Source organism: Coregonus clupeaformis, chromosome 6 (genome assembly GCF_020615455.1).
Source record: "Coregonus clupeaformis isolate EN_2021a chromosome 6, ASM2061545v1, whole genome shotgun sequence".
Lineage (NCBI taxonomy): Eukaryota > Metazoa > Chordata > Actinopteri > Salmoniformes > Salmonidae > Coregonus > Coregonus clupeaformis.
The window spans coordinates 20,048,484-20,076,472 of NC_059197.1; the positions used below are offsets into that span (position 1 = coordinate 20,048,484).

At 44.2% G+C, this 27,989-nt stretch overlaps 2 protein-coding genes across 3 annotated transcripts; one reads left to right on the forward strand and one right to left on the reverse strand.

The window, feature by feature from the left end:
- Positions 1 to 1,067: 1,067 nt before the first annotated feature.
- LOC121567705 (sphingosine-1-phosphate phosphatase 2-like) lies at positions 1,068 to 27,982 on the forward strand. 2 transcript variants are annotated; one of them, XM_041877935.2, is made up of 5 exons: positions 1,068 to 1,194; positions 18,780 to 18,941; positions 22,715 to 22,894; positions 26,483 to 26,572; positions 27,082 to 27,982. In XM_041877935.2, exons 3-5 carry the CDS (start codon positions 22,715 to 22,717, stop codon positions 27,625 to 27,627), a joined length of 816 nt encoding a protein of 271 aa, XP_041733869.1. In that variant the 5' UTR covers positions 1,068 to 1,194; positions 18,780 to 18,941; the 3' UTR covers positions 27,628 to 27,982. The 2 variants fall into 2 exon arrangements, with proteins under 2 accessions (XP_041733869.1, XP_041733868.1); XM_041877934.2 differs by lacking the exon at positions 1,068 to 1,194 and adding an exon at positions 14,909 to 15,273.
- Positions 2,637 to 5,929, reverse strand: LOC121567706 (E3 ubiquitin-protein ligase RNF182). Its single transcript, XM_041877936.1, has one exon. The coding sequence runs from the start codon at positions 5,151 to 5,153 to the stop codon at positions 4,392 to 4,394; it is 762 nt and encodes a 253-aa protein (XP_041733870.1). The 5' UTR covers positions 5,154 to 5,929; the 3' UTR covers positions 2,637 to 4,391.
- Positions 27,983 to 27,989: the final 7 nt, after the last annotated feature.

Here is a 27,989-nt window from a genome sequence, read left to right on the forward strand (position 1 = left end):
TATAAATATTTTAGTTTAAGAACATCAAAAGTCACCTTTTAGTGAAATGATAGGATTTTTTACTTTACACCTAACAGTGTCATCCCTCTTGGACATTCTGGCAAAACATTTGTCTTACATTTGCTAACGTGGCGATTTTGGGGGTCATTGAACTTATTGAAACTGGATAGTGTACTCTAAAAAAAAATGAGGGAATGAAGGAAAACAGAGAGCGATGATGCATATCTCGGCCTTCTTGAAAGCAACACAGAATCTCCGTGTCTAATCCATTACCGGGGATGAAATTCAAAGTTAGAAATTTCACTTGATGAGAAGTAAATTAGTTGCATCAGGTATACAGAGTCGGAGTCAAATCTATAACACTTATTTGTCCAATATTTTTTAAATTAAAGCTATAGATTAACAATTCACAAAAAAACAAAAAAAAGTCGAATTAACAAATGGATATAGACTAACTAGAAGACTGACGAGATGGTTATTAAACAAAGTTATATAAAAACATGCCTAACTATGTCTCTAAATGTTTTACCGTGTTTATCATGATATAAATGTTTAGTGACACCATATTATGAGTTATCAAATAATTTGGGGATGTTGTTGTAATTATGTTCAACCAGATGCCACGTATAGGCTATATTGATAGCTATTTATGGTTCTGTGTTCAATCATTTAACACAAAAGTATCTTGTTAGAATAATTAAATGAGTGAAAATATGTTTGCCCTGACAAGTGGAGATATGGGAACGCAAATTATGTTTAATCAAACAGAAAAATGTGAGCGATGAATGGATAGTTGGTTGGTAAGAGAGGGAGGGGGGCTTTAGCAAATTACAAAACGTTTGAAATGTTATCACCACAGCCTGTAAAACAGGGGTGTCAAACTTCTGGATCAGGGCCTCATATACTAGCAGATTTCCATCCTTGCATAATGGTCTAGACAATTAAATTGACCTGAGAAAATGATGGAAAAAATAAGAAACATTGAAGGAAAACAAGGGAAGGGGAGAATGAATGGATATAGGGCAGCTCAGCTAACACCCTCTCTTCCCCTGATCCTCCAGGCCTCGTTCTCGCTCTGATGTTAACCAGGAGGTGGCGGTAGAGGTGCCTGCAGGTGAACCTATCCTTTCCACACCTCCTCTTCCCCCAGCCAGAGCTCACCATGGCTCCCCGGCCCACGAGGCCTGCCCTCAGGTGAGTCTCCCAGCAGTGCACCAAAACCCACCCTCTCTCTCCTTGGGGTAACAGAATGGTGCATGGATGTTGCATGGTCAGGGGTGGGCTCAGCCTCAGAACCAAAGCAACCCAATACCTGACTTGCTCATCTGAAAAGCCCTCTCTCATCTGTCTACCTGCCATCCTACCCAAGCCACACTTAGGGAAGTATACTGGAAGCAGAACAGATTGTTACTCAAGGCACGGTTGTTACAAGCCATGTGGATTGCCAGGTGGTGGAAGATATTACATAATGTGTAATGACCCGTGAACCCGCGGCTGTATTCTTCTCATCTTGGGCAGAGAGGGGGTTGACCCTGGTAACCCTAATCATGACCTTCCTCCAACCGCAAAGGAAGTTTCTGTTTCAACAGGAACACAGATATGGCAAGTCCTGAATGGATTGTGTTGGTCACTTACAGATAACCTTAGAGTAGACATCTGGGCCCGGAGAGGGCTTGAAGAGAGGATTTTTTTTGTGTGAATTTACTCTGCAGACAATTTAACTCAAGAAAACAGTAGTGTCAAAATGACAGTATGCATTTTGATACAGCAAATGCTCTACACTCTTAGAAAAAAAGTGCTATCTATAACCAAAAATATTTATTTGGCTGTTCCCATAGGAGAACCCTTTGAATAACCCTTTTTGGTTCCAGGTAGAACCCTTTTGGGTTCTATGTAGAACCCTTTCCACAAAGGGTTATACATGGAACCCAATATGGTTCTACCTGGAACCAAAAAGGGTTATCCTATGAGTCCAGCCGAAAACCCCTTTTGAAACCCTTTTTTCTAGTCTAGTCTATTTGTGTCTACCACAAGAGGGTGTCTCTTCAGCCAAGGACTATTCTATGGCTTGTTGCATCTATGATAACTCAAAAATCAACAATTAATAGTCCGTTCTTAAAGGGATAGTTTGGGATTTTGGCAATGAGGCCTTTTATCTACTTCCCCAGTCAGATGAACTCGTGGATACCATTTTTATGTCTCTGCGCGCAGTTTGAATGAAGTTGCTAACTAGTGCTAGCGCAATTGCTAACAAGTGTTAGCGCAATTGCTAACAAGTGTTAGCGCAATGACTAGAAGTCTATGGATATCTGCTAGCATGCTACCAGATACCCATAGACTTCCAGTCATGACTAGAAGTCTACGGGTATCTGTTAGCATGCTAGCAGATACCCATAGACCTCCAGTCATTGTGCTAACGCTAGTTAGCATTGGCTCACAAAACTACCTCTAACTTCCTTCATACTGGACACAGACATAAAAATGGTTTCCACAAGATCATCTGACTCTGGGGAAGTAGATAAATGGCATCATTGCCAAAATCCCAAACTATCCCTTTAAGTATTCTCTACTGATATGCCCATCAACAATATGTCTAATTTCAAAGTTTTAAGAGAAAGAATCATTGCACATAAACATCGTACTGTTTTCTTTATTACTGAACTGTTTTAAACAGCACATACGTAACATTTATCTGTGCAAATACATTTTAGTACCTTAACAACAATGACATTTCCAACAAACTCCAAAACATACGTTTTTTGTTTTTTTCCCATAATTAATGAATACAATAATAGACAATATACAGTATATAAACCCTTTACTTGTGTCAAATAAGAGGGTGAAAGTGCATCTTCTAACGGTTATACTGACAGTCTGACAGGTTGATTGAAGCAGGAGTGGCAATCTTTAGAGGCCAGGTCCATAATCATGTTTGATTGTGAGGCAATGTTAAAGTGAATGTGTTAGGGCAGTAAGTGCTTGGATATAACTCTCTGTAAATCCCAGCCTTCTCCTATGTGCATATTTTTATGTGAATCCTAAAAGACATGCGTCTGTAGCAAGTGGGCCCAACAGTGTCTGTTCTACACAGAGCACATACAGTTTAAAGTAAATACAAAATGTAATAGCTTTAGGGCTGTATAAATCTAAACCTTGTGGTCTACAGTAGTACTGTTGGGATTATTTCTCCTTCTATGGTAGTTAAGTGATTGATTAATATCATTGATTGGACAGAGAGTCCACTCATCAGTCTCTGATTATAGGGGAACCAATGCAGCACTGTAGGCCCTGATTTCAATACCCCTGGCCTATTGACTAATATTGACAAATCCAATCCATCTCATTTTAGTCTCCCAAAAGAGAGGGGTAAATTAGCGCCTCATTCGAAAATTGAGGAAATGCCACCTCCCTTCTTCAAGAAGCTCATCAATGATCTGAAGTGAATGACAACAAGACTCAAAGCAATATGGTGGGAAGGAACCTTGCTTTCACATTCACTGTCTGTCAGACCGGTGGTGATGCTCAGTTGACAGGCAGGAGGAAGGGAAGAGGATGCTTTCTGACATATGAGCAGAACCCGAGCTTTCAGAGGCCTGGCAGATGATAATGATCTGACTACACAGGCAGGAGAAAGGCCAGAGAGATGTACACAAGTGTAGGCCTACCACCGGAGCACATTTCAAATAAGAATGGAGCAGGCACCTGTTCTCTAGACCTACTCTTGGTAACCTAAACACCATGTACATTTAAATACCAGTAATGACACCTCTCCTGTCTTCATAGATACTGTACTATTTACACATCTTACATTAGTGACTTCTCAATTACATATATTAGTGACTTCTCAAATAACAGTGGGCCTGTTATAGCTGTGATACAAAATCTCTAACCTATGCATGTGGAATTGTATAGCCCACAATACAATAACATAGGCAGGTGCGTCTTTGAGATGCAAGGGAGGGAGGACAGGTTTTCATACAGTGAGCGGCATAGTGGGTAATGTATACTTTTCAGGAAACTGGTATCAAACCCAGGTCCTCAACTCTGTGCATTCAACCAGTCTAGTATGGGAGCAAAGGCAGTTAATCTAGGTCTCAGGCAAGGTTACCCATCATCATATAAGCCTTCCATAGGTAGACCTACAAGTGCATGTATGAATTTATCAATGGTAGGCTACTGTAGGCTTACTGCTCAATGAGCAGATGAAGGCCTTTATATGGTGTTTGCTATATCCTACTGTTAAAAGGCCGTTCTGGACAATGTTTATTTCTAAAAATAAAAAAAATAAAGGAAAGGAAAGGGAGGGACATTGTGCTAGTATACAGCAGTATATACATAATCACACACACAGTACATTATCATCATGATTATCATCATCTTCATCTTCATTATCAGGCGTTCCTCCTATTCGTTCCAGATGAGCGGCCTGATTCGTGATCGGGTCTATATTTTAACCAGCAGATCAGCCACGTGACGACTACCGAGAACATGGCTAGGATGCTGGCCACCGACAGGCAAATGGGTCCCGCGGGCGAGGGCGGGCTGCTGTGACTGTGCACGAAGATCAGGCCCATGAAGAGCAGAACCAGCATGGACAGAAAGGAGAATATCACGCACACACAGCCCGTAGTCAGGGCAACCCGCTTGCAGCTCTGACAGCTGTCATAGCGCACGGAGTCCTGGGAGAGGGTAGTGGCCGTGGACAAGGTAGTGGAGGGGGTAGCTTGGCTCGTGGACGCACCCGATGTCTCCTCGCGCCTGAGGGCGACGAGTGCGGGGTGCAACGGGGGAGGGTACAGGGGCAAAGCATCCTGAGGCAGAGGGTCAGAGTCAATGTACAATGGGAAATCCTCCGTTACCTTGGTATTATTGGGCAGGTTTTGTATCCGATAGTCCGGCACGGGCGTCCTGTGGCGACATATAGGGCAGCTGATGCGCCATGGACGCTCCTCGCGGAGATGGAGTGTGGTCAGGCACTCCTCGCAAAATGTGTGCAAGCATTCTAAAATCTTTGGCGCACGACGGTCAAGGTCGAAATAATTGTAACATATTTTGCATTCATACTCCTCGTACGGGAATGCTATCTCCAGCCCGCCCGTGGGTTCCGCTCCACTTGATGCTGAATCTACCTCTGCCATGTCATCTTTCGCCATTCACATTCTCTACGAACACAAAGGAGCCGACAGGCAGAGATGCGGATGACGGTGTTCGTCTATCCCCTGTTCATAAAAGCGACATCATCTCTCTGATGAATTGTATAGCCTACGTTGACATTGTTGATATATTTGTATAATCCCCACGATGTCAAAAAATGAAAATCCAGGCGTCACCCATCATCACCAGTGTTCAGATCCGCTGGTTAAATATGAAATGGGGTCTCATTTTACGCTTCGGGGTGTGGGAATCGGGTGATGTAATGCTCGTGATGACTCTTCGATGCGAGGGTTGGGGTTAATCCGCGGGAGTGATCTGTGCTCAGCCCGCAGAGAGAGGAGACAGTAAGGCGGCGATCAACACACAGTTCATGGTTGTTATCTTTCTTCTCGGTTGGTCGAAACCGCCTGGGTTGAAAGGAGAGGACAAGAGACACCGTTTTCAGCCCTCTCTGGGAGTCTGAACGAGAGGCGATGTAGAGAAAACAAGGTCCGCCGCCATCATGCTATACAGAAGGGATGCGCCATCATTAAATCAAAACAGCTCATGAGTTCAAACTATAGACTCTGTCAAAAATGCAAAGTTTAATATTGGGCCCCCTGTGACATAAACTGTGTTCATACTGTTTGGTTTTATATCCTCCTGAGACCCAGCAATTCATTTTTGCCCTCTCTAGTGGTCGTCAGTTCTTGGTCTGTATCTCTGAAGCCATTCAAACCACTGTATTAAGTCCTGTTGTGCCTTTGAAAGGAAATTCTGAGCTTTTCAGTGATATCACGTGTGGGGGTGTGACATTGACTTTATCTTCCTGGTCAAAAGAAATGTCTGCCATCAAAATTTTGCACATTTTATAGACATTTCAAAAGAAGTGTGTGTAGGCTAACTATTAATGATATTTTTTATGAGTTTGGTATTCAAATTGTTTCTAGTAGGCCTAAGTGAATATCTCAGCAACATTTAAGTCAGCTGTCAAGACTGTAAAAAAAAATTAAAAAAAAATAGATTAAATAAGAGTTTATGAAGAAATGTCCTCTGCAGTGGACTACCAGATGCCCCAACTATGTTTTTCACCTACTGTACCCATTGTCTGTAGTCAAAGGCAGTACGGTGTGAAGATAGGCTGATCACACTTGTAGGCGACTTCATGACAACGTTGGCTAGCAAAGCTCATGCGTAGAAACACTTCATCCGGACTAACGGTCGTCTCGCGCCAAACTGCGCATGTGCAGTCCATCAATCAAAGCACGCCTTCGATATATAGACGAACATGATTGTCAGGAAATAGAGACTGTATGGGCAACAGTGTGGGCAGTATCAGAGGGAAAGAGAGAGGATCAGATTTAGTATTAGGGAGAAGGGGATACAGGAAATTAGTTTAAAGAGTATATTGAGTAGAGCGTCATTAGATATAGTCTCAAATATTTTGTTATCTTTTATAAGAGAAACGGGGTTGGCAGGTAGGATTTAGTTTATCCCTGTCTCTGGCCCACACTCCAGGACGGTAGGTGGCGGTCTGTTTGGTCTGTTTCCCAAGCATTCCCGGAAGTCTCGCGATGTTACGCCTCTTGGTTTAGAAGCTGTGTTTTAATGTAATGTAGTTATTCTTCATATATACAGGTAAAAGTCAGTAAATTAGAATATTTTGAAAAACTTGATTTATTTCAGTAATTGCATTCAAAAGGTGTAACTTGTACATTATATTTATTCATTGCACACAGACTGATGCATTCAAATGTTTATTTCATTTAATTTTGATGATTTGAAGTGGCAACAAATGAAAATCCAAAATTCCGTGTGTCACAAAATTAGAATATTACTTAAGGCTAATACAAAAAGGGATTTTTTAGAAATGTTGGCCAACTGAAAAGTATGAAAATGAAAAATATGAGCATGTACAATACTCAATACTTGGTTGGAGCTCCTTTTGCCTCAATTACTGCATTAATGCGGCGTGGCATGGAGTCGATGAGTTTCTGGCACTGCTCAGGTGTTATGAGAGCCCAGGTTGCTCTGATAGTGGCCTTCAACTCTTCTGCGTTGTTGGGTCTGGCATTCTGCATCTTCCTTTTCACAATACCCCACAGATTTTCTATGGGGCTAAGGTCAGGGGAGTTGGCTGGCCAATTTAGAACAGAAATACCATGGTCCGTAAACCAGGCACGGGTAGATTTTGCGCTGTGTGCAGGCGCCAAGTCCTGTTGGAACCTGAAATCTCCATCTCCATAGAGCAGGTCAGCAGCAGGAAGCATGAAGTGCTCTAAAACTTGCTGGTAGACGGCTGCGTTGACCCTGGATCTCAGGAAACAGAGTGGACCGACACCAGCAGATGACATGGCACCCCAAACCATCACTGATGGTGGAAACTTTACACTAGACTTCAGGCAACGTGGATCCTGTGCCTCTCCTGTCTTCCTCCAGACTCTGGGACCTCGATTTCCAAAGGAAATGCAAAATTTGCTTTCGTCAGAAAACATGACTTTAGACCACTCAGCAGCAGTCCAGCTCTTTTTTCCTTAGCCCAGGTGAGACGCTTTTCGCGCTGTTTCTTGGTCAACAGTGGCTTGACACGAGGTATGCGGCAGTTGAAACCCATGTCTTTCAAGCGTCTCTTGGTGGTGGATCTTGAAGCCCTGACTCCAGCAGCTGTCCACTCCTTGTGAATCTCCCCCACATTTTTGAATGGGTTTTTTTTCACAATCTTGACTAGGGCGCGGTGATCCCTATCGCTTGTACACTTTTTTCTGACCACAGTTTTTCCTTCCCTTTGCCTCTCTATTAATGTGTTTGGACACAGAGCTCTGAGAACAGCCAGCCTCTTCTGCAATAACCTTTGTGTCTTTCCCTCCTTGTGCAATGTGTCGATGGTCGCCTTTTGGACAGCTGTCAAATCTGAAGTCTTCCCCATGTTTGTGTAGGCTTCAGAACTGGACTGAGAGACCATTTAAAGCCCTTTGCAGGTGTTTTGAGTTAATCAGCTGATTAGTTTGTGGCACCAGGTGTCTTCAAAATGTAACCCTTACACAATATTCTAATTTTGTGACACACGGAATTTTGGATTTTCATTTGTTGCCACTTCAAATCATCAAAATTAAATGAAATAAACATTTGAATGCATCAGTCTGTGTGCAATGAATAAATATAATGTACAAGTTACACCTTTTGAATGCAATTACTGAAATAAATCAAGTTTTTCAAAATATTCTAATTTACTGACTTTTACCTGTATGTCCTGATGACCACTACAGAGGACAATTTTGCACTTACAATAAAAGAGAAATAACAATATTTGTTCACATTTTTTTCTTGGTAACATGTTTTTATTTCTCACCCCAAACACTAAAAAAACAATCCCAAACTTTTTTTCCGGATCTCAGGAGGATATTATAATTTTCGGTTGGCCTATAACCTAAACGGACATAGGCAATTTGCACCTTGCAGCATATCCCGTTTTGGGAATATTGTAGACTAGGCCTATTTGTTTTATTATTCTGTATAAGGCCTAAAGTAGATACGTATTTTATTTGACCCATTAAGTCTTCATGTTCAATATCACTTATTGAATAAAGGCATATAGCATAGCCTTAACCACATTTGGCCTCATTAGGTTATATGTTGAAAAATATATATTAAAAGAAGAAAAAAAGAAAGACACACCACATACACACACACACACACCACATATACACACACCACATATACACACACCACATACACACACACCACATTCACACACACACAACACATTCACACACACACACCACATACACACACACACCACATTCACACATACACACACACACACCACATACACACACACACCACATACACACACACACACACACCATATACACCACATACACACACACCACATACACCACATACACACACACACCACATACACACATACACCACATACACACACACACCACATACACACATACACCACACACACCACATACACCACATACACACACACCACATGCACCACACACACCACATACACCACATACACACACACCACATACACACACACCACATCCCCCACATGCACCACATACACCACATACACACACACACCACATACACACACACCACATACACCACATGCACCACATACACCACATACACACTCCCACCACATACACCACATACACACACTTACACCCACACCACATACACCACATACACACACACCACATACACCACATACACACACCCACCATATACACCACATACACACACACCACATACACACACACACCACATACACATACACACACACACCACATACACCACATACACCACATTCACACACACCACACACACCACATACACCACATACACCACATACACCACATTCACACACACACCACATACAACACATACACACACACACCACATAAACACATACACCACACACACCACATACACCACATACACACACACCACATACACCACATACACACTCCCACCACATACACCACATACACAACATACACACACTTACACCCACACACCACATACACCACATACACACACACACACCACATACACACACACACCACATACACCACATACACCACATACATACACCCACCATATACACCACATACACACACCACATACACCACATACACACACACACCACATACACATACACCACATACACCACATACACCACATTCACACACACCACATACACCACATACACCACATACACCACATTCACACACACCACATACAACACATACACACACACACCACATAAACACATACACCACACACACCACATACACCACATACACACACACACCACATACACCACATACACACACACACACCACATAAACACATACACCACACACACCACATACACACACACCACATACATCACATACACACACACCACATACACACATACACACACACCACATTCACACACACAAACACACCACATACACACACACACCACATTCACACACACACACCACATACACACACCACATTCACACACACACACCACATACACACACACCACATACACACACACACCACATACACCACATACACCACATACACCACATACACACACACACCACATACACACATACACCACATATGCCACATACAGGCCTCCTGTAGCTCAGTTGGTAGAGCATGGCGCTTGCAACGCCAGGGTTATGGGTTCGATTCACACACACACACCACATACACACACACACAACACATATTCACACATACACACACCACATTCACACACACAAACACACCACATACACACACACAACATTCACACATACACACCACATTCACACACACACACCACATACACACGCACCACATTCACACACACACACCACATACACACCATATACACCACATACACACACACCACATACACACATACACCACAGACACCACATACTCTACATACACCACACACACCACATACACCACACACACCACATACACACACACCACATACACCACATACACACACACACCACATACACACACACCACATACACCACACACACCACATACACCACATACACACACACACCACATACACACATACACCACATACACCACATTCACACAAGCACCACAAACACCACATACACCACATTCACACAAACACACCACATTCACACACACACACCACATACAACACATACACACACACACACACACACCACATAAACACATACACCACATACACACACACACCACATACATCACATACACACACACACCACAGCCAGGGTTGTGGGTTCGATTCACACACACACACCACATACACACACACAACACATACACACACACCACATTCACACACACAAACACACCACATACACACATACCACATTCACACATACACACACACCACATTCACACACACACACCACATACACACACACACCACACACACACACACACACACACACCATATACACCACATACACACACACCACATACACGCACACACCACATACACACATACACCACATACACCACACACACCACATACACCACATACCCACATACACCACATATACACAACATGCACCACATACACCACATACACACACCCACCACACACACCACATACACCACACACACCACATACACACATACTACATACACCACATGCACCACATACACACACCCACCATATACACCACATACACAACATACACACACACACTACATACACCACATTCACACAAACACACCACATACAAACACACCACATTCACACACATACACCACATACACACATACACCACATATGCCACATACAGGCCTCCTGTAGCTCAGTTGGTAGAGCATGGCGCTTGCAACGCCAGGGTTGTGGGTTCGATTTCCACGGGGGGCAAGTATGGAAAATGTATGCCCACGGGGGGCCAGTATGGAAAATGTATGCACTCACTAACTGTAAGTCGCTCTGGATAAGAGCGTCTGCAAAACGACTAAAATGTAACACACCACATTCACACACACACTACACACACTACACACACACACAGGCCCTGCAGATAAACATAGGCTACATTGTTATCTCAAAATTACAGGCCGATTGGCATAGACTATTAGAATACATTGGCAATCTTTTTTAAAGTAAATATAAGGGTTTCAAAAAGAGTGGCTGATCTTATCACCTAGAATAAAGGTCGGTGAATGCGTCTTGCTTTATGACAGCTCGGTGCTCCTGGCGTATCCCACACACACCTGTCAAACCGCACCTGCATGCACAGAGAACACACCTCTGTGTGGGATGAGCCCACATACACACACACCACATACACACACACACCACATACACATACACACATACACCACATACACCACATACACCACATTCACACACACCACACACACCACATACACCACACACACCACATACACCACATACACACACACACCACATACACACAGACACCACATACACCACATACACACACACACCACATACACACATACACCACACACACCACATACACCACATACACACACACCACATACACACACACCACATACACCACATGCACCACATACACCACATACACACACACACCACATACACACACACCACATACACCACATGCACCACATACACCACATACACACTCCCACCACATACACCACATACACACACTTACACCCACACCACATACACCACATACACACACACCACATACACACACACCACATACACCACATACACACACCCACCATATACACCACATACACACACACCACATACACACACACCACATACACATACACACATACACCACATACACCACATACACCACATTCACACACACCACACACACCACATACACCACATACACCACATACACCACATTCACACACACACACCACATACAACACATACACACACACACCACATAAACACATACACCACACACACCACATACACCACATACACACACACCACATACACCACATACACACTCCCACCACATACACCACATACACAACATACACACACTTACACCCACACACCACATACACCACATACACACACACACACCACATACACACACACACCACATACACCACATACACCACATACATACACCCACCATATACACCACATACACACACCACATACACCACATACACACACACACCACATACACATACACCACATACACCACATACACCACATACACCACATTCACACACACCACATACACCACATACACCACATACACCACATTCACACACACCACATACAACACATACACACACACACCACATAAACACATACACCACACACACCACATACACCACATACACACACACACACACCACATACACCACATACACACACACACACCACATAAACACATACACCACACACACCACATACACACACACCACATACATCACATACACACACACCACATACACACATACACACACACCACATTCACACACACAAACACACCACATACACACACACACCACATTCACACACACACACCACATACACACACCACATTCACACACACACACCACATACACACACACACCACATACACTACATACACCACATACACCACATACACACACACACCACATACACACATACACCACATATGCCACATACAGGCCTCCTGTAGCTCAGTTGGTAGAGCATGGCGCTTGCAACGCCAGGGTTATGGGTTCGATTCACACACACACACCACATACACACACACACAACACATATTCACACATACACACACCACATTCACACACACAAACACACCACATACACACACACGACATTCACACATACACACCACATTCACACACACACACCACATACACACGCACCACATTCACACACACACACCACATACACACCATATACACCACATACACACACACCACATACACACATACACCACAGACACCACATACTCTACATACACCACACACACCACATACACCACACACACCACATACACACACACCACATACACCACATACACACACACACCACATACACACACACCACATACACCACATACACCACACACACCACATACACCACATACACCACACACACACCACATACACACATACACCACATACACCACATTCACACAAGCACCACAAACACCACGTACACCACATTCACACAAACACACCACATTCACACACACACACCACATACAACACATACACACACACACACACACACCACATAAACACATACACCACATACACACACACACCACATACATCACATACACACACACACCACAGCCAGGGTTGTGGGTTCGATTCACACACACACACCACATACACACACACAACACATACACACACACCACATTCACACACACAAACACACCACATACACACATACCACATTCACACACACGCACCACATACACACACACACCACACACACACACACACACACCATATACACCACATACACACACACCACATACACACACACACCACATACACACATACACCACATACACCACACACACCACATACACCACATACCCACATACACCACATATACACAACATGCACCACATACACCACATACACACACCCACCACACACACCACATACACCACACACACCACATACACACATACTACATACACCACATGCACCACATACACACACCCACCATATACACCACATACACAACATACACACACACACTACATACACCACATTCACACAAACACACCACATACAAACACACCACATTCACACACATACACCACATACACACATACACCACATATGCCACATACAGGCCTCCTGTAGCTCAGTTGGTAGAGCATGGCGCTTGCAACGCCAGGGTTGTGGGTTCGATTTCCACGGGGGCAAGTATGGAAAATGTGTGCCCACGGGGGCCAGTATGGAAAATGTATGCACTCACTAACTGTAAGTCGCTCTGGATAAGAGCGTCTGCAAAACGACTAAAATGTAACACACCACATTCACACACACACTACACACACTACACACACACACAGGCCCTGCAGATAAACATAGGCTACATTGTTATCTCAAAATTACAGGCCGATTGGCATAGACTATTAGAATACATTGGCAATCTTTTTTAAAGTAAATATAAGGGTTTCAAAAAGAGTGGCTGATCTTATCACCTAGAATAAAGGTCGGTGAATGCGTCTTGCTTTATGACAGCTCGGTGCTCCTGGCGTATCCCACACACACCTGTCAAACCGCACCTGCATGCACAGAGAACACACCTCTGTGTGGGATGAGCCCAAGGGTGAGTAACGCGCTCTGCCTTAGTCTGTACCTGCCAGTCTATTCTCATGCACTTCATAGGCTATTCTTGAGAGAGTTGCGATGCTCAAACTGCTTAAATATCTGCATGGTTCGGAGCTTGTGGCCAAGTTCCAGAGGGCATGCGGTCTGTTCCCCATCGAAGCCGCGCATCAGAACGGAAACTGGGCGAACCCTCCGCGGGAGACCCCGCTCCAAGACGCGGACGCACCTGACAAACTTACTCGACTGCGGTGCGGTAATGGACACGCTATTACCAATGAACAGGACAGCAACTCAAATGACAAACACAAGGAAAATGGATACGGTGTTGGTGTAAGTGTAAACTTCTCTATGAGATTTGAATGAGTTATTGAGTTTGAGAAACAGAAGAAAGTAGGCTCCCACTGGGCAAAAACAGGTTGAAACAACGTTGTTTCCAGGTAATTTCAACCCAAAAAGTCAATGTGATGACGTTGAATCAACGTGGAAAACTGATTGGATTTGCAAAAAGTAACAAGTAATCAATGTAAGATCATTTTTTCATTTTTTCACCCAACTTTTAACCTTCTGTAAATCCAATGACATGGTGTATTCTCTGTTGATTTTATGTTTAATTCATGTTAGTTGACAACTCAACCAAATGTAAATGAAAAATAGACATTGAATGATGTCTGTGCCCAGTGGGCTATAGGCTAACTTCCCAGGTCCTGCGTTATGGGCGGGCCTTGGGAAGGTAGCCTATACCATACCTCCTTGCCCATCCAAATAAAATATTTAAATATTGATAATTTATTTGACTGAAACGCACACCAACAGAAGGACTCATCAATCATATAAAACATCCAAGCGAGCGAAACTGCACCGCTCTGTCTCAGTATGTGTAGCCCATGTATCTGATGCTGCCTGATCAAAAAGAGTATGGCATGTCATACTCTTTTCGGCCAGATAGCATCAGATACATGGGTTATATATTGTGAGACATAGGGGCGCTGTTTTGCTCGCTCGGATGCTTTCTCCAGTGAGATAGTTTCAGCCTTGCAAATTGAAGGGAGGTTTGCGGGGGCACAGTGTACTGTTCGGATGCTGGAATTATTTTGGAAGAACCTGTGAAGGTAACCTACTTTTTGAATAGGCAGCACGTCCAATAGGCTTAAAAGGGAAATGCTGAGGGAAATGTTTGTAGACTAATCACCAAGCCTCGGTGTGAAAGAGCAACATATCATTATCTGATGAGCCCATATATCCAGTGGAAACGTCATAAAATACCTGAACAATTTTCCCAAAAACAGCTGTCTGTCCCGAGCTCACTGGAAAACTTTGAAGGCCCGGAATAGGCTAGTTGATACAATGTTGCAAGTTCGCTGGCGGGCTGGACCCAGTTGATTGATTTGATACAATGTTGCACTTCACTAGCGATAGTTAATGTCAAGAAAGATAGAAAGGGTGGCAAACAGGCGGAGTAGAGAGATGAATGTGATCGAAAGAACCTGAATTTTCATCTGGATATTTGCTACTGTTTTTATTTGTCGGCTTTATGTATATTTACTTAGTTTACAATGGAAGTTATAGGCCTACTGCTACATTGGCCTATAGGCTATCTCTAAGTTCCATGCATGCGCTCAGTTCATTAGCCACCAATTAGATCACGGTGTATCAATGTGTCCATTTGAACTTTTAGATTAATTCAGATTTTTATGATTAACCAAGTCATAATGATATTGAGAAATGAAAACGTTATTATTGAAATGAACCTGTTCAACGAAAATGCATAAATGAAAATCATAACTGGCACGCAGATTGGTAGAAATAGTAGAATAAATTGTAAGCTTCCCCAAACTTGAAACTTATGTGCTGCCTATGAAGTGATTTGTTTGACAATCAGATGAAAACATATTGACTGGTTATGTTCATGCCACGTTACTAGACTAACATTGTGGTCCTCTGTAGCTCAATTGGTAGAGCATGGCGCTTGTAACGCCAGGGTAGTGGGTTCGATCCCCGGGACCACCCATAGGTAAAAATGTATGCACACATGACTGTAAGTCGCTTTGGATAAAAGCGTCTGCTAAATGGCATATTATTATATGGAACTGTTTTAAGATGGCCATGAATCATTTAGCTATTTTATTTCGAATTTTAGGACCCCTGTAGGTATACATTTAAAAAAACAAACAAATAATGTGATAAAATATTGAATGTGGCCTTTACTACTATAGCCCATAGAAGGCATTACATAACACATTCATAAATGGCAAAACAGACAATCCCAAAATAAATCATAAGGAATAAGGATTTTGAAATGTCTGCCCTGTATCTAGGAGATATAGGAAAGCTCAGGAAATATTTACGTTTTTGGACACATATTTAACCCCTTTTTTTTGTTGGCAAAAAACTACCTCCATACTTTCATAAATTTTTTTACTGGTACCGGGTTACCTTCAGACGAGTCCATGAAGCTTGTGGGGGTCTGTAGAGCAAAACAGAGAACACCATTGTGTTCGTGAGAGTCTCATCTTTCCATAGAGTGGTCATATTAGTTTGTAACCGTTCGGACACTACAGACATTTTTGTGAGAAGACCGATTTTCAGGATGTCTCATGGTCTGACAAACACCGCTGTAGCTCGGCCACCTTCCACCGCTGATGAGGAAGGCCGACATAGGCTGATGTGGTGGATTGAGACGCAGCCCATGCAGATATCTCTAGCTTAAATTTACAGATTTTGATGGGATTTTTGTATTATGTTACTTAGATTGACGCACAAGTGCATCAATTGACTCTTAAGAATGTATATGTCTTTACTATAAAACCAATTTTAAAAAATTGTCCCGTGAAAATAACATGCCCCCTATGGAAATCAAATGCCCGTCCAACTGATTCGTTCTGGCGCCGGCCCTGTACCTTCCGACAGTCTTTTCTTGTTAGTCCACCTTTCTTTGATTGAAGGTAGCCTACAGATTGCTTACTGATTGATTATCCGATAGCCAAGATTTGTTTTGCATTCTTATTCATTGCATTTGTTTTGAAGAATGAAACCAAGTAGGCTATGAGTAGTCTAAACAAACAACCCATCATCTGTGTTTGTTAGGCTATTCAAATGTGACTTAACATAGGCTACATAGCCCATGACCTGACTTGAGCAGTTAGCCTAGGCTATTATTTAGTTTAAGCTACTTTAAACTTAGATACAACAGACATTCAATATCGAAAGCAGGTCGAACCTGATGAGGACTGTCGATGGTCTTTTGGCTGGTGCGGATGAGGATGCTATCACAACTGGATCAGACATGCTTCTGTTTCTCTTTTCCCGCCATCACACATTGGCTGTCCTGATGGTGACTCCCGGAAATGGCAGTGCCTAAAACATGTTTGTCAAATTATTTTCCAAAAGACAAAACATTTTTCTACATTGAAATCAGAAGTAAACTGCCATTCATCGCGTTCCATAGGCTATCCATGTGACTCGTGACATAAAGACTGCAACTGACAAAGCTGTCCAAAGGCTGGAATTGATAACAATGCTTCATGGTCTATTATTTTCTACATGAGTCTGCTCCTGCCAACTTGTACAAGTTGTACAGGTCGAGCCGAGGTCATATACAAATAGTTAATTTCACTATATGTTCATTTGAGGCTACAAGTGGTTATCTTGTTCAGCATATGGTTACAGATGAGTGAAAATTATTGGAATGACAATGACCTGCAATCAGCCTCCTTTTTGTTATTATACTGTAGGCTACTGTGCTTTTACACTGTGAATGCTAGTCTCAGAAACCTGTCTGTCTAGAGAGACTACTCCTCTTCGAATATGTGAGGTCCTAACTCTGTACCCACCCACAGGTGTCGGCTAGGCCCCAGTATGAGGTGAGGAACCGGCTTCTATACTTCCTGTTCCTGGTGTCAGCTGGGCTGGGTCACGAGGTCTTCTACATCACCTTCCCGCCTTGCTTACACTGGAACCTGGACCCCTTCCTCTGCAGACGCCTCGTCAACATCTGGACCGTAAGTCACCAGTGGTTGCAAAAAGAGAGAACACATTTATGTGAGGAAGGATGGTTTGAAGAGCAGAGAAGACTGTACTCTGCATACCAAATGGAACCATATTCCTTATATAGTGGACTATATAGGCCCAATATAGTCCACTACTTTTGACTAGGGCCAATAGAGTCCACTATATAGGGATTGGGGTGCCATTTTGGATGCAGACACAGTCTTCTCTGCTCTTCAAACCATCCTCCCACACATACATCTCTTCTCTCTCTTCCACTGCTACCTATTCAATTCACACCTGCGGTTTCATTACAGAAAATAAATGTTAAACTGTTGGAAATAACCACACCATAAGTCAGATATGGTATGACTTGGAGGTCACAGACTGATGCCTTGCTTGAACATCCCATACAATCTCATGTTTTATTATATGTGCAAGAGAGAGAGAGAGAGTGTGAGACAATGAAGCTCTTCTACTCCTTCTCCCTCACCTCCTCTCACCCCTTACCCCTCTCTGACCCAGCCTTGCATCCCTGTCCCCCTTACCCCTCTCTGACCCAGCCTTGCATCCCTGTCCCCCTTACCCCTCTCTGACCCAGCCTTGCATCCCTGTCCCCCTTACCCTTCTCTGACCTCACCACCATGTCCCCAGGCCACAGGGACCACATGGGCCAGGTTGACTGGTACTACAGGGTGAAGCGACAGGCAATATAACAGAACAGGAGGGTCCTTAAATGACTCACTATTTGACAAGCACCAATTAACAAGCACACAATTTCAACCATTGTGTTATAACTGTTTATTACTGAGTTGTAAACAATCTAATAATGAATCGTTTATTCTCATAGATCATCCATGTTCCTGCATCTAGTTATGCTTTGACCATGAAGCTCAAACACACAGACAGACAGACAGACACACACACACACACACACACACACACACACACACGCTCTGATTTGAGTGACAGTGAGTTTGTGTGCAGTATGTGTCCTCTCCTCCAGAATAAGGTGTGTGTCCTCTGAGCGACCTGCCCATGTTCTGCCCCAGGGGAGGAACGGTTTGGGGAGTGAACTCTGAACACCCAGACACCTGTAAACTCCAACACACATGCTTGCTTGCTCACTCACACGCACGCACGCGCGCACGCGCGCACGCACGCACACACAAACACACACACACACACAGTCTGTTTTATTGACCACGTCATTGCTTTGAGGTTCTCTCTCTATGGGAACCATTGGGTCTGACGGCCCTCAGGGCAAACAGCCCTGCACTTGTAAAGCCCCCTTTTATTTTGAAGCTGGTGTTTTCTAGGGTTCACGCTGTCCCCTCACACACACACACACACACACACACACACACACACACACACACACACACACACACACACACACACACACACACACACACACACACACACACACACACACACACACACACACACACGCACGCACACTCCTCCTCTCGTTTATCACAACACACACCTTACTTACAGGGTAACTTCAGTTGCCATGGTAACACATGGTTTTTCTTAATGATCATAACTAACATCACTAAATTACAGTCTGTGACCCTCTCCACTCTGGTCCTCTTCCTAAAGCATGCTGTATTGACAGGATTTACGCCAGCATTTATTACATAATCATAAAACAAACCAACTACTGTATGTGTTCTCCATGACAGCAGGGCAGATGACCCTTTGCCCCCTCTAGCCAGTCTGACTAGAAATAAACTTCGATTTCTGATATTTGCAAAGGTCACCAGAATGTCGATAATTCGATAATGTTCAAACCTCAAGTGCGCTGCTTAGACCACTGCACAACCAAGTTGTTTTTTATTACGTTGTTTTAAGCCTTCCCCAAACCGTAACCTTAACCCCTCGGAATCAATGCCTAAACTGTTAACCTTTGAGTTGTTTCTGTTTTAACCCTGTAACCACGCGGAATTTCTGCTGTAACCACTCAGAATAAATGCATCTAAAATAGACTTTCATCCATAATATATCAGATTTCAAAGGGAAACGATGAGATCTTGTTGCAGGAACACCCCACCCCTCCCCAACCCACCCCACCCCTCCTTTCCCACCACCCTCCCATGTTGACAGATCAAAGTCCAGAGTGACACTGGGCCCGATCAATACTCTCATTCATTCAGCTAAATCTGCACTGCTACAATCTGTTTATGACCTGGACCATCTTTAACTCATCTCTTCATGTGATGGTGCCTGGCCAGTCCTTTGATGTGGCCCACACAAAGAGCCTAATGTGTCGGCCCACTGTATAGGTTGATCTGATGACAGTATCAGTGGGATTGATATGACTGGTGGCCTGTTAACAAGGGCAGGGTACAGTATTATTCAGATTCAGATTCAGCGTGTTTAATAGTCACATGTACAGGGGTTGCAGGTGTGATTGCAGGGTACAGTGAACATCTTGCAACATGCAGGACTAAGTGAAATAAAATAATAAAAATGGTCATAAAAAAACTACAACAATATAAACAGAAATAGCACTATATACTTCATAACTGTAGCAGTGATGAATAAATAAATGTCCATTGGGGTGGAGGCAGAGTAAACAGTGCCCGTGTCTTGGAGGCAGTAGTATCAGGGACAGTATTTCTTCCCAGGGAACAAACGGTTGATTGCTAAAGAGATAGATAGTGACTCTCTTCCCTCCCTCCCTCCCTCCCTCCTCCTCTTCTTTTCCCTCTCTCTTTCAGTCTATAATCTCTGGTTGCTATGTTAACCATGAGGATAAGAAGCCTGTAGGCAGTTTTATCTCACATGGACCGTGGTTACACAAACACTCACTGATTATAGTGTCCCCATCCTGTCAGTAGGAATAGTCACCACCTCTATATCTTTCTTTCTGTAGCTTGCACACTCATTCCTACCCCATTTCTCTCTCTCTCTCTCTCTCTCTCTCTCTCTCTCTCTCTCTCTCTCTCTCTCTCTCTCTCTCTCTCTCTCTCTCTCTCTCTCTCTCTCTCTCTCTCTCTCTCTCTCTCTCTCTCTCTCTCTCTCTCTCTCTCTCTCTCTCTCTCTCTCCCCCCCCCCCAGCCTGGGTGGAGGGTCAGCCCCCATGTCCCACTAGTGCCGTCTCCTAAGGATGTGTAGTAGACAGTCAGTGTGTACTGATTGGCCGCACATCCCTGGCCTGGCATGGCCTGCACACTGCACACCCTCTCTGGCCCCGTACACACTCAGGTTGTACAACTGATGTACAATGCATTTGTCGCACAAAAGTTGTGATACAACATCATTTTTCTGCACAAACTCTCTGTTGTATCACTAAAATATCAGTTGTTTCATAATCATTGTGTCAGAACCTGAGAGTGTACAGGGCCTCTGTGTTACTGTAGGGGTAGACAGTCACCATCAACTGAAGACACTGTGTCAACAGCTCATGGCTGTCTTTGATTCTTAAAGTAGATTGTGTTACTGGGCAACTGCAGACTGTGCTCCTTTTATAGAAGTGTGCCTTGCGTCTTCTTGCAAACCGGTTGCTACCGACTGAATGATTACTTATTTATAGGATACTATGTGGCCATTCTTAATGGAGCATTGAACAATCAGGTTAGCTTCATACATTAGAATGTTTTTTATTTATTATTTCCACAGTAAAAGTGTACAGAGTTTCAACCAATCAATCAAATGTATTTGTAAAGCCCTTCACGAAGATTTACCCTCCTCTCCGCCTCTCCTATTTTCCTGTCCTCTCCTCTGCTCTCCTTTTCTCCTCCTCTCCTCTCCTCTCTTCTAATTCTTTCCTCTACTCCAGATGGTTATGTACATCGGCCAGGCCCTGAAGGATGTGCTGAAGCTGCCTCGCCCTCTATCGCCCCCGGTGGTTAAGCTGGAGAAGCGTGTGGACGCTGAGTATGGCCTTCCCTCCACCCACGTCATGGCCACCATCGCCATCTTCTTCACCCTCCTCCTCAGTGCCCCTTCCAGGGTTCAGGTGAGGCCCAAGCAGCGCCCTGATCCCCTTGGGTCCCAAGCTTCTGCTACTCAGTCTTGGGGGAGACCCATCGCTTGCACACTCCCCTGGGACAAGGCCTGTACAGAACCATAGATGTAAAGTAAACATGGAGAGTTTGGTGCCAACAAAAGTATGTGAAAACACCTTCAAATTAGTGGATTCGGCTATTTCAGCCACATCCGTTGCTGACAGGTGTATAAAATCGAGCACATGGCCATCCAATCTCCATAGACAAACATTGGCAGTAGAATGTCCCATAATGAAGAGCTCAGCAACTTTCAACGTGGCACCGTCATAGGATGCCACCTTTCCAACAAGTCAGTTCGTCAAATTTCTGCCCTGCTAGAGCTGCCCTGGTCAACTGTAAGTACTGTTATTGTGAAGTGGAAATGTCTAGGAGCAACAACGGCTCAGCCGCGAAGTGGTAGGCCACACAAAGTCACAGAACGGGACTGCCGAGTGTTGAAGCACGTAGCCCGTAAAGATTTCCGAGTTCCAAACTGCCTCTGGAAGCAAAGTCAGCACAAGAACTGTTCGTCGGGAGCTTCATGAAGTGGGTTTCCATGGCCGAGCAGCCACACACCAGCCTAAGATCACCATGCGCAATGCCAAGCGTCGGCTGGAGTGGTGTAATGCTCGCCTCCATTGGACTATGGAGCAGTGGAAACGCGTTCTCTGGAGTGATGAATCATGCTTCACCATCTGGCAGTCTGACGGACAAATCTGGGTTTGGCGGATGCCAGGAGAACGCTACTTCCCCAAATGCATATTGCCAACTGTAAAGCTTGGTGGAGGAGGAATAATGGTATGGGGCTGTTTTTCATGGTTCAGGCTAGGCCCCTTAGTTCCAGTGAAGGGAAATCTTAACGCTACAGCATACAATGACATTCTAGACGATTCTGTGCTTCCAACTTTGTGGCAACAGTTTGGGGAAGGACCTTTACTGTTTGTCGAGATCGGTGTGGAAGAACTTGTCTAGTCTGCACAGAGCCCTGACCTCAACCCCATCGAACACACCTTTGGGATGAATTGGAACGCCAACTGCGAGCCAGGCCTAATCGCCCAACATCAGTGCCCGACCTCACTAATGCTTTTGTAGCTAAATGCAAGCAAGTCCCCGCAGCAATGTTCCAACATCTAGTGGAAAGCCTTCCCAGAAGAGTGGAGGCTGTTATAGCAGCAAAGGGGGGACCAACACCATATTAATGCCCATGATTTTTGAATGAGATGTTCAACAAGCAAGTGTCCACATACATTTGGCCATGTAGTGTATATACTGAACAAAAATGTAAACGCAACATGCAGCAATTTCACTGAGTTACAGTTCATATAAGGAAATCAGTCAATTGAAAGAAATTCATTAGGCCCTAATCTATGGATTTCACATGACTGGGCAGGGGTGCAGCCATGGGTGGGCCTAGCCTGCCACCCCTTTGGCAGCCAGGCCCAGCCACTGTGGAGCCAGGCCCAGCCAATCAGAATGAGTTTTTCCCTACATAAGGGTTTCATTACAGACAGAAATACTCCTCAGCACCCCACCCCTCTTCAGACGATCCTGCAGGTGAAGAAGCCGGATGTGGAGGTCCTGGGCTGGCGTGGTTACACGTGGTCTGCGGTTGTGAGGCCGGTTGGACGTACTGCCAAATTCTCTAAAACAACATTGGAGGCGGCTTATGGTAGAGAAAGGAACATTCAATTATCTGGCAACAGCTCTGATGGACAATCTTGCAGTCAGCCTGCAAATTGCACGCTCCCTCAAAACTTGAGACATCTGTGACATTTTGTTGTGTGACAAAACTGCACATTTTAAAGTGGCCTTTTATTGTCCACAGCACAAGGTGCACCTGTGTAATGATCATGCTGTTTAATCAGCTTCTTGATATGCCACATTTGTCAGGTGGATGGATTATCTTGGCAAAGGAGAAATGCTCATTAACAGGGAAATAAACAAATTAAATTTGTGCACAAAATTTGAGAGAAATACGCTTTTTGTGCGTATGGAAAATTTCTGGGATCTTTTATTTCAGCTCATGAAACATGGGACAAACACTTTACATATTGCATTTATATTTTTGTTCAGTGTAGTTTGCCGGACTCTGTACAGCCTTGTCCGAAAACAACCACTTGCCTCCAGACCTTCAGTGTATGCAGACTTGAAGGACCTGAAATAGGTGGAAGCATCTCTGTTGAGGGGGCTTGTCTCTCCTGAGTCCTGACCCTGACTCCTGACTGCCCCTCCTGGACAATGTGCTGGGAGGGGCGGAGTGGCCAGTCACCATCAGTCACCATCAGACACACCCACACAGCTGCTGTTTGTTCCTCTGATAGACTACATAGAGTAAATGACTGTCAATCTCTCTCTCTCGCTCTCTCTCTCACACAGACACACACACACAGAACAATCAATCAATCAGCTACTCAAACAACACCAGCCTCAGATACAGTGGTAGTGTGCTGCAGTGGTGACATTGTTTCTGAGAGAGCATGCATAGCTACGCATGTGGTGACTTAGTTTCTGTTTCTGAGAGGGCACATAGCTATAGATGTTTAGTGGTCTGGTGCAGTGGTCTGAATGGCCTGAGGCGATCTCGTAGGTTCTGAGGGGTGAAAGGTCAGGACAGTCAATCACAGTGGCCCCTCCATCCCAGCATGCTTTGTGTCCATTCAGAGTCCTCTCTTCAGTAACTTCTTCTGAAAGGCCCCCCCAGCTGCAAGGGAAAGGAACAGACATAGGAAAGAGAGAGAGAAGCAGGAAGGGAGGGAGGGAGAGAGGGAGAGAGGGGGAAAAGGAGAAAAGGAGGTCAATGAATACACATGACATGGGCTCTCTTCACAAATGGAGGGAAACAAAAACACAAACAGGTAAATTATAGAAAGGAGGGAGCGGGAAGGAAGGGGAGATGGAGAGAGACAGTTGAGTAAAACGAGAGGATGACTTTAAGGAAGTCTATATGTCAGTGGCAGAATAGATGGATGACAGAAGATGTAGTTGTCTTAGGGGGATTGACTAAAGGAGGACTTGATCAACAGGAGGAAAAGGCTAGACAAAGAGGAAAAGAGAGAAGGAGAGAAAGAAGTGGAAGATAAGGGCCCTGCCCAGAAACAACCCCTACCCCTAGAGCCGTGTGTAGATCTGGAGGATTGGAAAGGTGTATAAGGAATACATCCATTTCCCTCCGATTGGCTAGGTGGATTTAGCACGTTCCGATACTCTCTGTACTGAAAAATGTTGGGAATTTCTTGGTTCCACCTTCATAGTCTGACAGACTCAAGCTGATGAGGTTTTCAGATCGTATCCATCCTTTATCAGAGTATCAGAGAATGTCTCTTATCAGATAGTTGTGTATTTTGTAGTAGTTTGTGTGTGCACATGTGTACCCACGTCTGAGTCAGTGGAGGCTGCTGAGGGGAGGACGCCTCATAATAATGGTTGGAATGGAGAGAATGGAATGGCATCAGACACATAGAAACCATGTGTTTGATACCATTCCACTCCAGCCATTACCACGAGCCCGTCCTCCTGTGGTCTGAGTGTGATTTGTGTGTACCTCTATTTTCTGTCCACAGTTCCAGTTTGAAGTGGGTCTGCTTGTGGCGGTGGTGCTGTCTGTGTTGGTGTGTCTGAGTCGTCTGTACACAGGCATGCATTCTGCTCTGGTGAGTCTCTTCCGATGCTCTGCCCCGACAGTACTGTATAAAGCATTCAGACCCAATGCAGGATTTATTATTCATACTGTATGTCTGGCTGGCACTCTTAGCTAGGGGGACCTGCCTTTCACTTTGACACTCATCATGTCATTACATTAGAATAAGTAGTTCATTATGACCTGTAAAGGGTTTTTGGAGTAAAGAGGAGATAAGGGAGGTTCCAGAGTAACACTCTGACCAGAGGAGGCTGGTGGGAGGAGCTATAGGAGGACGGGCTCATTGTAATGGCTGGAAAGGAATAAATGGAACGGTATCAAACATATGGAAACCACATGTATGACTCTGTTCCATTAATTCCATTCCAGCCATTACAATGAGCCGGTCCTCCTATAGCTCCTCCCACCAGCCTCCTCTGACTCAGACTAGCACTTCATCACCATAAAGACCACTCACCTTTCAAACTACTATGAATATATCTGTATATATATCTATATACTCACCCGCCCTGCTGGTTTCAGGATGTGATCTGTGGTGCTCTAATCTCAGCCACATTGATGTTGGTCACCTATCCATACTGGGAAACCTTCGACCGGCTCCAGCTCACCTCCCCACTCTCTCCCATCGGGGCATTGGTACTGGCCCTCTTCCTGAGCTACACCTACCCTGAGCTGGACCATTACACCACCACGCGGGGGGACACCACCACTATCCTGGGGGTGGGTGCAGGCTGTTCTGTGGGTTACTGGGTAAATGAGAGGCTGGGGGAGACGTTTGAGCCCCAGGGGGTGCTACCCATACCCCTGCCAGCACTGACACTGGGTGGCTTAGCCCTGGGCAGCGCCCGCTTTGTGGTGGGTGTCGTGGCGTTGGTGGCGACTCGACAGATGATGAAGACAGCCAGTCTGTGGGTGCTGTGCTCCTGGTATGGAGTGTCAGTCAAAGACAGAGACGCCAGGCGAAGGAAGGAGATCGAGGTGCCGTATAAATTCACCACCTATATATCCATAGGCCTGGTCCACTCTATTCTGGTCAATAGACTGTTCATAGGACTGGCACTGCTATGACCCAATGCTTTTATGAACTGTTACTATATATATATATATATATATATATATATATATACATAAACATGGTAGGATCCTGTCATCATTCAAGTGTTCTCTGGAATTTAAATGTTTTATACATCTGACATTGATTCTATATTTTTCACACATTATCGTGTAACTTTGTAAGACTGAAGACAAATTAAAAGATTCTAAATTACACCGATTTTATTTTCAACATGTTACTTGCATTATTTGTTATTTCTGACTGTTTTATCCCTTTACTTTTGTAAGTCCTTGATAATTTTTTAATTTTTTTTAGTCATTTAGCAGACGCTCTTATCCAGAGCGACTTACAGGAGCAATTAGGGTTAAGTGCCTTG

What these genes read in the sequence shown, in the direction of transcription:
- LOC121567706 (XM_041877936.1), bottom strand. Translation starts at nt 5,153, where the DNA reads ATGGCGAAAGATGACATGGCAGAGGTAGATTCAGCATCAAGTGGAGCG.
- LOC121567705 (XM_041877934.2), top strand. Translation starts at nt 15,022, where the DNA reads ATGCTCAAACTGCTTAAATATCTGCATGGTTCGGAGCTTGTGGCCAAG. An exon ending in AAAATGGATACGGTGTTGGT is followed by an intron (nt 15,274 to 18,779) that starts GTAAGTGTAAAC and finishes ACCCACCCACAG; the next exon opens with GTGTCGGCTAGGCCCCAGTA. An exon ending in GTGCCCCTTCCAGGGTTCAG is followed by an intron (nt 22,895 to 26,482) that starts GTGAGGCCCAAG and finishes TTCTGTCCACAG; the next exon opens with TTCCAGTTTGAAGTGGGTCT.